Below are 12,806 nucleotides of genomic sequence, written 5' to 3'. Positions count from 1 at the left end.
AACAGCACAAACACATTTGATACGATAATAAATAGCATCTTTAGTAACAACATTCATATTTAAAAAACAAACATACAGTAGAATACCTTAATGTACACGTTTCCACATCACAATATTTCAATTTTTACAGCAGATTTGAGCTCATTGTTAAGTTAAATTGCAGACATTTACACAAGCTGATCATATGTTTTAAGTTAGAACAAACAAGTTTCATTTCAAATGATACAAAAAGAAAACTGATGAGCAACTTTTTTTTTTGTTTTAGAGCCGCTCGAAACAGGAATGTAAAATGTCACATTAAGGCACGGTGTGGTCTGTTTTAAAGAATATCACAGAAGTCCAATCCTCATCTTAATACTTAAGTGTGTAGCTTTTCTTTGTCACAAGAGCAGGATGTTTGAACCATGACCACTTTAAGTCTCCTACATTCTTACTACATCGCTCAAAAATCTAGCCTCTAAGTAGAACTACAGAACATCGTGTCTCTTAGACAAAGTTGTTGTTGTGCCCGATCCTGGTCACCATGGTGGACACGAGCCGCTCCAGCTGCTCCGCTCTCTGCTTCCCAATCTGAAGGACCTCCTCGTGGTTGGCCTTCTCTTGGCTGTCGTAGTCCATCACCGCCTGGTTGGTGATCAACGAGAGAGCGAAGACGCGCATGCCGCAGTGACGGGCGACGATCACCTCAGGGGCTGTGCTCATCCCTAGTGAGTAGAAATGATAAATAAATAACAAGGACAAGCATAAGAAGGAGCAAAAAGCTAATGTTGCTAATCAGTGTAGCTACAGTAAAACAAACTTTCAAAAAACCACCTGTGCCCATACCAAGGAAAAGCACATGAAAATAAAACCTTAAAAAAGTGTAACTGGATAGATAAGAGAGACTCAAGCATAAGATTATTTTTACTATCATATCTGCAAGGGTACACGTTCAAACTAGTATCGCTCAAAGGGGCTAGCTACATTATCGTTTGAACTTTAAACAAAGCCGGTGCTTAAACCTCACATTGAAATTAAACAAAGAACTGGATGCCAAAATAAATATCAAAGTACATTTTTCAGTGGAAGAACGGTAGAGCTAATCTTGCTAGCTGAATACAGACATTTTCATATCAAACCCTATCTGAATACAGTAGTACTGTCTGTATGTTAACTATGATATATTGTGTTGGTGACTGACTACTAATGTTTTGCCTTTTCTTCTCAGCAGAGTACTCACCGACAGCATCGGCGCCCAGTTTGTAAAGCATACGGGACTCCGCGATGGTCTCAAAGGAAGGTCCACCCAGCACGCAGTACACGCCCTCCTTCAGGAAGTCTCCATAACCAAGCTCCTGCCCGACGTCCATGGCTAGCTGCTGGAGCTCTCTGTCATAGGCGTCAGACATGCAGGGGAAGCGCACACCAAACCTGGGAGGGGAAGAAGAACAGGTGGAAGGTTTAGTGGGAAAAGGTAAAAAGAATGAATTTCTGCAGACCACTTCTGCAGGCCTGAGTTGTTCGTTGGTAGAGAAAAGAATTGCATGACGCTACCTTTCATCATTTGGTCCGATCAGTGGGTTGTTGCCAGCGAATCCTGGCATGTTGAGGTGGTCTTTGATGATCATGACATCTCCAACTTTAAAGTCCTGATTGAGGCCACCGGCAGCGTTGGTTAGCATCACTGTTTCCACGCCGAGCAGCTTGAAGATGCGAATGGGCAGTGTAATCTGGAAAGGAAGACGTATGTTGTAAGACCTATTAGAAGGATCTCCAGTTGACAGGATATTTAACTAGCAACTAGCATAACTAGATGCAGATCTTTCTTTAAAGGCTGTGGATTTCATGGCTAATGTATTTTCTAATATAATTACAAGTATATGACTGTTCTTTAAGATGTTGCACCACACTCACCTTCTGGATCGTGTAGCCCTCGTATATGTGGAAGCGCCCTTGCATGCAAACACACGGCCGCCCCTTCAAGGTGCCAAACACCAGCCGACCAGCATGTCCGTGCACTGTTAAAATACATTCACTCAGTGAATATGAACAGAAAACAAAAAAAATAAAACGTGGCCACTTTTATTGGAGTTAAACTCACCGGTGCTTTGGGGAAAGTTGGGGATGTCTTTGTAGTTGAAGGCCACCTGGTCCTTCAGCATGTCAGCCAGCCCTCCGAGCCCTGAGCCGCACACGATGCCCACTGTGGGTCGGACGTCTGTCTGGGCCAGCAGCCAATCGGCAGTGGCCTTGCAGTCGTCATAGCTGTAGCTGCATGACATGAAAAGCAGAGTCAAAGGTTAGGATGAACTCGATGTTGTTGTCTGTGAATGCAGAGGTCGGGGCGATATTTCAAGTGAGCTGAGTCAGATTTGTCTTGGAAGGCTGCGGGAGACATTTGTGTGAAGCCAAGTGAGCAAGAAAATAATGCAAACTGAACCCAGAAAGATCAGCAGTTATATAATACAAGTGCATTTTTTTTGCACATTTTTACTTATTCTGTCCAACAGATGTCATCAGACTGTCAGATCTTTGCTTTTTCTAGAAGCATGTTTATCCTTCTTCGCCACCGAACACTTTTAGTAACATGTGATGTGCTAATCACATTACAAAAGTTATTTTCTGGGCAGCACGTCAAATCTGACAACTGATACTAATAAGGATATGAGTTTTGAACACAGTACACAAACTCATTCCTGCAGAGTCAATGCGGTATCTTTCCCCTTGTTCATGGTGACTCACACAGTTTTACTAACTGAAGTACATTTAACAAGCTGCTGCTTTCACTGCCACCCAGACTTGGATCAGTCCGTGTGGTGTTATGTTCTTAAAGATTCATTATGGTGTCAAAAAGCAGCTTTTAAAGGGCCAAAGAAGTACTTTTTTTTCCTCCCCACGTAGACTTCCTCTGAAAAATGAATGGCTGTCGTTACGTAACATCTGCTGACCAAAGCACATGTGCACAATTTTTTTGGGCCCCCTGCCAAACATTCCTGTTTTATTCTCTACCCTTCGCCCTCGACCTGCCCATGAATGGACCATGTGTCCCCCGGCAGCATGGAGAAAGTGAAAGCTGAAAGAACACTCTGTTCAAAAGTGTACTCACCCTTTGTTTGTCTCTGGAAACATCTCGGAAGATTAAAAAAAGAAAAGTGTCTGATGCTGCGAGGAAAGAGCAAATGTGTGAATACACAAGTTTGTAGGCGCAGGGGAAAAAATCTAATTCCAAGGCAGGGAAAAGTTTAATCAGAGTCCAGCTGATGAACGAGTAGAGTACGGTATAGAAGAAAAAATATTTTCTTGAGTTCGTGTTCCTGTTAAAAAGTCTTCAGTTCTTGTCAGTTGTGTCTGAAGAAAAAGCAATTTGCCGGCTCTATTATAGACCCAGAGCCCCCTCCCATGAAACACCACACCTCCTCTGCTCAAAAATGACGCATGTAGCTGCACAATCCTCATTGGCTGTTGGAACACACCTTCACAATAGGGAACCCAAACTAGAAGAGGAAATATACTTTCTGATCAACATGCCCCTTCCCATTCGTCGCCCTCCCTCTTCCCTGCAGTAGTATCAGTGACTTATTAGCCACTTTTTAAAAGTCCATCACATTAATGTCAACAGGAAAGGACATCCTTTCAGCTCTCAGCTTTTGTTGATCAATGATCAGGTTATTGTACCGCAACAGGAACAAGATGTGATGTGTTTTTAACCTTGACTTTGGTTGTTGGGAAACATTTTGTTTTGATGCTCACGTGTGTGACCTGTCCTTCTGTTTGTGTTTTCATTGACGGGGACAGTAAGGCACACATCAGGACACACGTTGACGTATGGACAAAGTCTATCTGTATACCAGCCTGAGTATGATAATTAAACACAATGCTGTTAACTTGGTTGAGTTTTTTTTTTTTTTTTAATAAAAGCTGTCATTTTGACCAAATTCTAATACAATTTGCCGTTTAGATTTAACAATGAATCAATGCACAGAACCCTAACAAAACTCAATATCCTCAAACTCTATTTTTATTAATTGTAATTCTAATCTGAAGTTTTCAATTGTTAAATATAATTATTCATGTTTGATATTCCATTTTTTTTCACATTAAAAACAAGTTATTAGGCTTTTATTTTGAAATTATGTTCTGTCTTACACTAAGAGTACTTTCAGTCTGAATTTTCAACTTTGTTTTTGTTTTGAAATAAAGTAAGCAGCATAAAATTTAAAAAAAAAAACTTTTTTATTATCCTTCATTTTTGGGCTTTTTTTCCCCTTCATTGGAGAGACGGGACAGTGGACAGAGGCAGGAAGAGAGAGAGAGAGAGAGAGAGAGAGAGAGAGAGTGAGAAACAACATGCAGGAAAGTAGCCCCAGGTCAGATTTGAACCCGGGTGCCAGGCCACAGGTTTTTAGGGATCAAAAACTAAATAAAAACGTCTCAAAGGAACGTTAAAAAAGGGAAATGTTTGATGTCATGAGGTGGATGTCACTGTTAACTCATCTGAGCGAGCTGAGGTTTGTTTTTTGTTTTTTTAAAGTGAAATGAGACATTCAAAGGTGCAGCGGCGTCGTTTTTTTTTATTTTTTTTTTAACGTGATTAATCCTGACTTTTTAATAAGGACCTGATTAAAACAAGTGACTGCATTTATTTCAGTTAATCAAAATGAACTCATGCTGACAGCCCTAATCAAACAACATTTCAATGTAAGGATGATCTGCAATATGTGTCACAGGTCAAAGGAAACAACTTTATAACCCACAATGAGTCTTTATTTTCTTTCATTATTTATAACTTCATTCCCAACCTCGAAGCTGTGCAAAGCTTCCTGATGCTTCCTTTAGTTTTTTGCTATATTTGCCAGTAAGAGCTCACTGACACGCCTCGCTCTGTGCATTCATGTAGGTCGTAAAGTAGGCAGATTACAACCTGTTAGAAACACTGCATTCCTTTGATCATGCTTATTTATGGTCCTTTATTGTACTCACGGGTTATGTTCCAATTGTCCAATTGTACAAACACACACACACACACACACACACACACACACACAGAAATGCAATCACGAGGAAGATCAGTCACCTGGACTGAATGTCCTGTAATCGATGTTCCTGAAATATGATGAAAGGGTGGGTTTGTTCGACGGTGATACGTGCACGTTAAAGGGAGCGAGTCATGGTTGAGACAGCGTAAAAAACACACATTAGGACACTTAAGAGCAACAGGAAGTCAATGGGATTGAAAGCAGTTGAGTAACAGTTCCTGTAATTGATGATCCACCAGTTGAGGAAAACAAATCACAGATCTTTAACTTCATACAGATGTGAGGTGAGAAAAAACTCCATCGCAAGTAAACCTGTATTTATTCAACCGTAATATGATTTCTAACATGTAACCAGAATCACAATTTGTATGACAATTGTTTTGTGTTTAGTTGGTAAAATATGTACACGATGTCACAGTATTATAACAAACAATGAATCTAATCGACCTCTGTTCAAACAATCTTAAAGGACTTAAAGGATAAACTTTATTGATCTGACGATGGTGGAAATTTAGGCTTTCCGAAAAACAGTAAAACAGGTACCGTAAATTCCGGACTATAAGCCGCTACTTTTTTCTCACACTTCGAGCACTGCGGCTTCTACTCCGGTGCGGCTAATGCATGGATTTTTTATGGGGGACAATGAGCTTCTGCCGCAAAAACATTTGACTTCGTCACGTCGGATCTTAATATCAGTCATTTTGCGCTTCATGCACGCACCCTCATGATGGAAAACACACGGAGAAATACATATGATGCAGCTTTCAAGTTAAAGGCGATCGACCTGGCTGTCAAAGAAGCTAACAGAGCTGCTGCACGTTAAGATGACACTGACAGCGACAACAGAGACTGAGGAAGTGAGTAATGAAGTCATTCTGAGGCAGTGAATGGATGGACTTTTTCTTGTGAAATGTATTACGGTAATCTTTTTCATCAGCCGTGTTACAGACACCGTCGGCTAGGCTTCGTATTGTAACGGTTCATGTTGTAAAGTCAGTAGTTGATAATGTGTTCATAATTCCGATTATGTGGAGAGTCAGTGAATGCACCAGCGAGAACGTGTTGAGTGGCTGTATGAGAGAACGCTGGGGGAGAGAGTTGGATTGTTACGGCAAGTTATGTGTTGTTCTCTGCTGTAAACGGCGTGGTCACGGCCGACAGTGATCGGGTTATTAAGTTATTATTTGAACGCTCTCGTCGTCCTTTAACGTCCGTATGGACGCTACAGTATTTGCGGATGTTACCGGTAGCCTACGTCTGTGTAAATAGCTCTTGTTATAGCGTGGACACCTGCGGCTTATAATCAAGTGCGGCTTATATATGTACAAATACATTTATTTACTTATTTTTAGCCGCTGCGGCTTATATCCAGGTGCGCTCAATAGTACGGAATTTACGGTAATACAAACAGCATCAATAGCAAAAACAGCTCTGAGCAAGTTTACATTAATGAAATAAAGGGGTTAAAGAAATACATTAGACTTAAATAATACAAGGCATAATCACTACTTTAGCAGAGTGGCAGAGCCACAGGTCAGCGATATGTTGAATTCAATCTGCTTTTGGCTCTCCGTGATGAAGCCTCTCAGAGCAGCCGCCCATTTTTGGAGCTTCCCTTTGTCAGCCAGCAGTTTGCAGTGAAGGGCTCCGTGCCAGCCTCTCCTGTTCTCGACTTTGTCTTAACAATCAGAAGTGGAGAGATGACATCTTACATCTTATGCAGATGTCTGTTTAAAGAGTTCAATTTAATGAAGTTCATTCAGTGTTGTGACCGCCGACGTCATGTTGGGCTTGATGTGTTTCACTTCTTACGACACGTTTTCACTCAGATGACACCAAATTGAACCCAGAGTCTCTGAAACCATCGAATGCCTTCAGATAAAGATCATCTGGACTGTAACTTGGACGTGAACTAAAGCAATCAAGCAAGTAGCAATTAAATACAAGAGAGTCCTAAGAGGCCACAGGGTTGACAATACTTAACCTGTCTTGTAAATAAAAGGTAATAACATGTATCAGGTAATGTTCACAGATTTCAGGTGGTGATGTGTTCCTCTTACGGAGAATGGTGACCAAATGTAGTTCTTCACTTTCCACCCCATGTGGCCCTTTTCACTGATTTCACTTTTCTTTGTTGTTTGCCAGCTGAACTCAGTTACTCAGCTGTAAATCTGTCATTCAGTCAGTTTTACTGTCTGTGCTGTGTTCACGCTGGCAGAGTGAGAGCATGTTGACACAAACTTACATAAGAAGAAAACATATTGGTGACAAACCGTGCAAATATTGCATAACTTGAAGACCTCTTTTTACAGTTTACATGAACATATTTCTTTAAGGTTTATGGTTTAAAAGGTTTAAGACCTTTTTACATAGAGCTACCTCATTATGAACGTAAGCCAGTTATTGACCTTTGTCTTGGTTTACTTATGTAGGAACACGCAGGTGAACGCAGACCCAACATGTTCGTCAAAGTTTAACACCAGCCAAAACATGGAGGCACCAAAACACACAGCCTTTGACCTCGACTGTTGTTTGGATTTTGTCTAAGTGGATCATCGCTGTCCAGTTCTGTATTATGATCTCACATTGAGTCAACAACCTCAGTGTTTGGGTTCCGGCAGTGTCGCTTGTACCTCTTAAGCTGAGTTGTTAATGTCTGATAAGGTGTTGACCTCTCTGCCCCCTCGCCTCCCTTAAAGCCTACACGCCTTTGGCTCAGCCAATGAGTGCAGGCCGTCTGACGGCAGCACAGTGGTTCACGGAAACTTTGCCAGTTTTCATACCCAAATCAAATGTCAATAAAAGTGTTCCAGTAGATTCTTCTAATAGAGAGGTGGAGAGTTTTTGGAACAGAGCAGTCACGTTGTTGTTTTGTTAATAAACCAAACTGTGTTATGGAGTTGAAACCATTTTTCAGCAAAATCTACGACTTTGTAAGACTAAAATTGGGTCACGCACATATTTCTTACCGAGAGAAAATTCAAAGCATTGATCCCAAGTTTATGTCTTTGTAGTCCACAGACAGTGAAGACAGGTTTGTTGAGGTTACAACATCTGTGTATGGTGTGACTCTCTTGGCAGAGGTGGAGATTTTATCTCTATCTTTTTTTTTTTTTTTTTTTGCTGATTTCATTTAACATCATAAACTACGAAAAAAAAAAAACCCAACAACTCCCTTGAGGAACTTTCAGTTTGTGACATCAGGTGAAACAGAGGAAATAAAGAGCTATTGGATTGTTTTAACACAAAGACACCAAAATCAAAAACGTGTGAATAAGACCGGACCGCGCCGAGATTATCGTTTGATACTTTCTCTTCTGATGTTTTGAGCTTTAACACACCTGTGTTTGTTTGTTGGTATACTTTCGTGAATGAACAGTTTAGTTTTAGGATTTAAACAGTGCATTCAGTTTCATTTTAAAGAAGGTGATTTAGTGCTTTATTTGAAGCATAATTATGAAGCCCAGCAGTCCTCTAGATCTCATTTGGAAGCAGAAAGGAAAGTCCAAGATAAACACGGATATATTCCCATAGAAAATGATCATCTCCCAGTCTAACAGCCTTTTCTCCATGTCAGATTTGAGCCATGATGTATACAGACATAGGACAAGCATGGGATACGATGTCAGCAGACCCTGCAGAATGGAGAAGCTGCTTTTCAAAGTCACACTTCATAATATGCATTCTTCAACGATCATCTGCCGTGCTTGATGTCATTCGCTAAGCTGCCAGAGCGCACACGAGCGGAGAGCTCTGACCCGAACTCCTGAAGTCTCAGTGCTCCAATATAACAGGAGGCAGTTCAAGTCCCCCAAACAAAATCATGTTCTTTATTTATTGTTTCACTCCTTTGTGTCTTCACTGAATGTTTTTCTTTTATGTTGTTCTACTGACCTTTCTTTGATAGATAGACAGATAGATAGATAGATAGATAGATAGATAGATAGATAGATAGATAGATAGATAGATAGATAGATACTTTATTGATCCCAAGGGAAATTCAAGTTGGAAGTATTTTCCATCTCTTCAGGCGGCAAATGTAAGAGAATGATTACCCACCTTTTTTGGAAAACTTCAAAGTAGTTTAAACGTGTCGACAAAGACCCTAAAAAGTACGATTTTTTTTCTTTCTTCCTCACTGTCTGTCAGTTCTTATCTTGGCTCGGCGTGTTATTCTTTCAAAGTGGTGACGAGAATCTCACAGAAAGCCGAGTGTACGTCTGAGGTTGTGCAAATATTTTTTTTAGCTGTTTGAAGTCGCAGACGAGAATCAGAGCGCGGTCACACCGTCCCGTCCGTACAGTAGCGTACTCGAGCGCGGCTTGAAGCGTGCGTCCTAACACTGACCTGACTCACATTTGGCTGGGGTTCTTTTTTTTTTTTTTTTGCTCCCCTTGTCCAACAAGTAAACATGACAAGTCACTTATTAATTGATTGATTGACATTCAATTGATTGTTTCCTCCTTTGTTGGAAGAAAAAGAAGAAGCCATCTTGTAACAATAGCGAAACACAGTCTACAACAGGGAACTTAATATTCAGTATAAGTGGGCTGAATGATCGATGACCTCAATGATGGAGTCTCACAGGGACAAACATGGTCAACTGTCCTGTCAAAGTAACAGAATTTATGTAATCATCACTTTGTACCGCTTATCTTTTTAGGTCTGTGTGCCAACATCTGGAACATCTGTGTTGATTCTAGCCTGATCAGTAATGTAGGTTAGAGAGAGAGAGCAAGAGCAAACGAGCAGCATCCTGATTGGACAGCCCACACTTTGACTAAGGTTGCAGTATGAAGAGTTTACAGTTCCCCAGATAATAATTGAAAAGCAGAAGGATGAGAATACATTTAAATTACTTTATGCACATTTTATGATATCGTTTTTTATTGATGTTTTTATGACCTGACCTCCATTTCCATATCATTATATGTCCTGAAACACACTCCTGACTGTTTGACCTGCACAATCAAAATCTCCGAAACACTTGGATGCACTCTCCTCAATGTTGGCACTATTCTGATTCAATGATCCTCTGTTTAGATTTTTGGTGGTCAGGGTCACTGTGACTTCACACCTGGACCATTTTATTCCCCAAACATCTTTCCAACATCTGGAGGGAATCTTATCGCATCTGTTTCTGAAAAGGTTTAATCATAGAGAAGAACACACGATGGACAATCTTCCTGCCCCTTTGAGTTCCTGACCATTATTGTACTGAAAGAAGGTCAGAAGGAAGAGAAGGGCAGAGAGGTCCTCTGGTATTATGTCCCGTCTGTAAATGATTGTTTTGTGACCTTTACTCCTAACCTGAGCTCTACATAAGCCTTTGTTTTGTTTCTTTGCAATAAATCCAACATCGAAATCTAAATGTATCCCTGTCTGTCATCAAGCCCACAGTTAAACCTAAAGGGGTTCATTGACTTCTATTTGTTTTCAGAGGAAAAAAAATTAAGATTAATTCAGACTTTGAATTCAATGTGTCTCACAAAGATTTACAACTGTTATTGTGCGAAGATTGAAGATTATTAGATAACAGCAGATCATTTACTGTGAACATTTTAATTTGATCTGAGCAATATATTGTGTTTTTTTTTTTAATAATTATGTGCATTGCTACCTTATTTAATTTTAAAGAAATACGATTTAAGATCTATGGTCAGGTCACAGATGGATAAAGAGGTTTATAAACATACATGACTCAAAGAATGAAAGACTTTGCATCCTTGAAATGAAGTCTTCTGGAGCTATAAAACTGAAATATGACAAAAACACACATTAACCTAATCGACATGCAGCAATATTCAAAAACTGCTCGTGTTGTTCTTCCAGTTAAAAAGACGTTACATAAAAGCAAAACTTTGCTGTGAATCATCGCTAGGTTATGACAGTGCTTGTGAAAAATACCATCGGTGTTTGACAATCAGTGTTGGAAGGACACATTCCTCTAACCTGCTGTTACATGAACAGCAACAATCAAAGGTGCAGATCGCTCGCTCTCTCGTCGACCTCGTTAACTGCTGTCGAGGTTTTTATGACAGGAGGGAAAAAAATCAGCTCCACACATCAAGAAATGTCTTCAAAAGGGAAACTTTTTGGACAATTCTCTTGATTGCCGTCCGCAAAAATACTGTGAGGATATTTATCTAAACATGCCAATGATGAATATGTGACAAACTGTATTTTAATAAAAAAACAAAACGTGAATAAATTTGGTGCCAGTAACAGTGAAAAAAATATTTTGACATTTCGAGAAGATTACAAAGGCTGCCTTCTTTTAAACCACAAAAAAAATAGTAGTAACAGTAATAGTGTGGAGCAAAATATTTCCAAAATTAAATATTAATAAATAATAAAATAAAATATTAATACAGAATAAAAAATAATAATCTGGAAACACATCTTTTGTAGTGGTTAATAAAACTACAAGAAATGTCGTTTGAAAATGTCCTTTACATGGGTGTTTTTCAAATTCAGGCAAATGGTTTTTACATAACGTTCAGACGGCTTATCTCAATAAAGATAGCACTGAGAAAACAGCCATGTGACCGATGGCTGAATAAAGCCAAAGGTTGGGTTTTTAAATTGACAGTGACACTGGCATGGAGCATCAAATAATGCTCAGAAAATATCCAGAGCATTTCACCTCCACATGAATCCCATAAATCCACAAATACAAACATTTTAATTCCCTAAACAATAGTTTGGCCCTCGTGTTATGTGGCGTTCTATATGCTTATTTAGCATCTTTAATGTTGCAGACATGGATCTCAAGCTTTAAACATGTAGAACTTACATGTATGTATGCAGCTGTAAAGGTAGAACATGGAATCATGGAGTGTCATGTAATGCTACACGTTGACCTTGTTTACAAACTGGAGGAATAGATACACAGGATGGAAAGATATACTGATAAGACAAATGCCAGAAATTTAATTTAGAAATTGACAGCCGATATATTGAGTTGTTTAAACCACTGAATGCTTCGGCTGAGAAACCATTTCAGGATTCCAAAAATCTCAAAATATATGAATTATATGCGTGTGAGCAGTGGGATCTATGAGGATGATGAAACGGAAACAGAATGCACCAAACGAAGAGTGTGACGAAATGACTGATGACCCACTAAAAATAAGGGCATGTTGGGAAAAATAAGGGAATTTGTGAGGTCAGAGTTATGTAACAGATGACCACTATAACCTGTGTGCAAAGCTCTGGATAAACTGAGGATTTCAGCAATGGTCAGAAGAGGTGATCAAAGAGACACTTTGATAAGGGGTGCAGGGTTCAGTATTTTTCAGTAAGCAATTATTGATCTAATTCATAGATGTTATTATAACAATTTCATTAAAAATGTTCAGTTCTTGAGGACTTTAGAAATTTCTCTTAGCCGACATCTGATCCCAAAGAATTACATCATTATGTCATAACTACGACTAAACCTAAATGACTAAAAGGAGGAAGTGATGACACTGTGTAACCAGGTCCAAGTGCAACTTTATTTTGACAGGAAAATCACTTTTCTATTTATATTTATTTATGTGAATGACACAAATTAAGGAACGCCTCGGGGTCATATGCTTTCGAATCGGTAAAAATTCCAATTGGACTGCAGATAAATCATATAAGTTCAAGATCAAAACTGTTTCAATTGTTAGGCTAATGATTTGAGCATATTTATAGAAAACTATGTCATCGGCATAGAGCTTTACTGGTGCCAGAGTGTAATGCAAGTCTTTATATGGTGAACTGTAGAGGACCTAGAATAGATCCCTGCAGAACTCCATAAGA

General features: G+C 39.5%; 1 protein-coding gene across 1 annotated transcript; it reads right to left on the bottom strand.

The window, feature by feature from the left end:
* Positions 1 to 15: 15 nt before the first annotated feature.
* Positions 16 to 3,346, bottom strand: pnp5a (purine nucleoside phosphorylase 5a). The gene is made up of 6 exons (XM_079371472.1): positions 3,086 to 3,346; positions 2,081 to 2,250; positions 1,894 to 1,997; positions 1,534 to 1,709; positions 1,220 to 1,410; positions 16 to 704 (listed from the first exon to the last, which is right to left on the bottom strand). Exons 1-6 carry the CDS (start codon positions 3,106 to 3,108, stop codon positions 487 to 489), a joined length of 882 nt encoding a protein of 293 aa, XP_079227598.1. The 5' UTR covers positions 3,109 to 3,346; the 3' UTR covers positions 16 to 486.
* Positions 3,347 to 12,806: the final 9,460 nt, after the last annotated feature.

Source organism: Symphodus melops, assembly GCF_947650265.1.
Source record: "Symphodus melops genome assembly, chromosome: 20".
NCBI lineage: Eukaryota > Metazoa > Chordata > Actinopteri > Labriformes > Labridae > Symphodus > Symphodus melops.
Note: the sequence above shows the minus strand (reverse complement) of the source record. Positions and strands in the feature narration are given on the sequence as shown.

What these genes read in the sequence shown, in the direction of transcription:
- pnp5a (XM_079371472.1), bottom strand. Translation starts at nt 3,108, where the DNA reads ATGTTTCCAGAGACAAACAAAGG. An exon ending in AGGGCTACACGATCCAGAAG is followed by an intron (nt 1,710 to 1,893) that starts GTGAGTGTGGTG and finishes CTTCCTTTCCAG; the next exon opens with ATTACACTGCCCATTCGCAT. An exon ending in ACTGGGCGCCGATGCTGTCG is followed by an intron (nt 705 to 1,219) that starts GTGAGTACTCTG and finishes TCTACTCACTAG; the next exon opens with GGATGAGCACAGCCCCTGAG.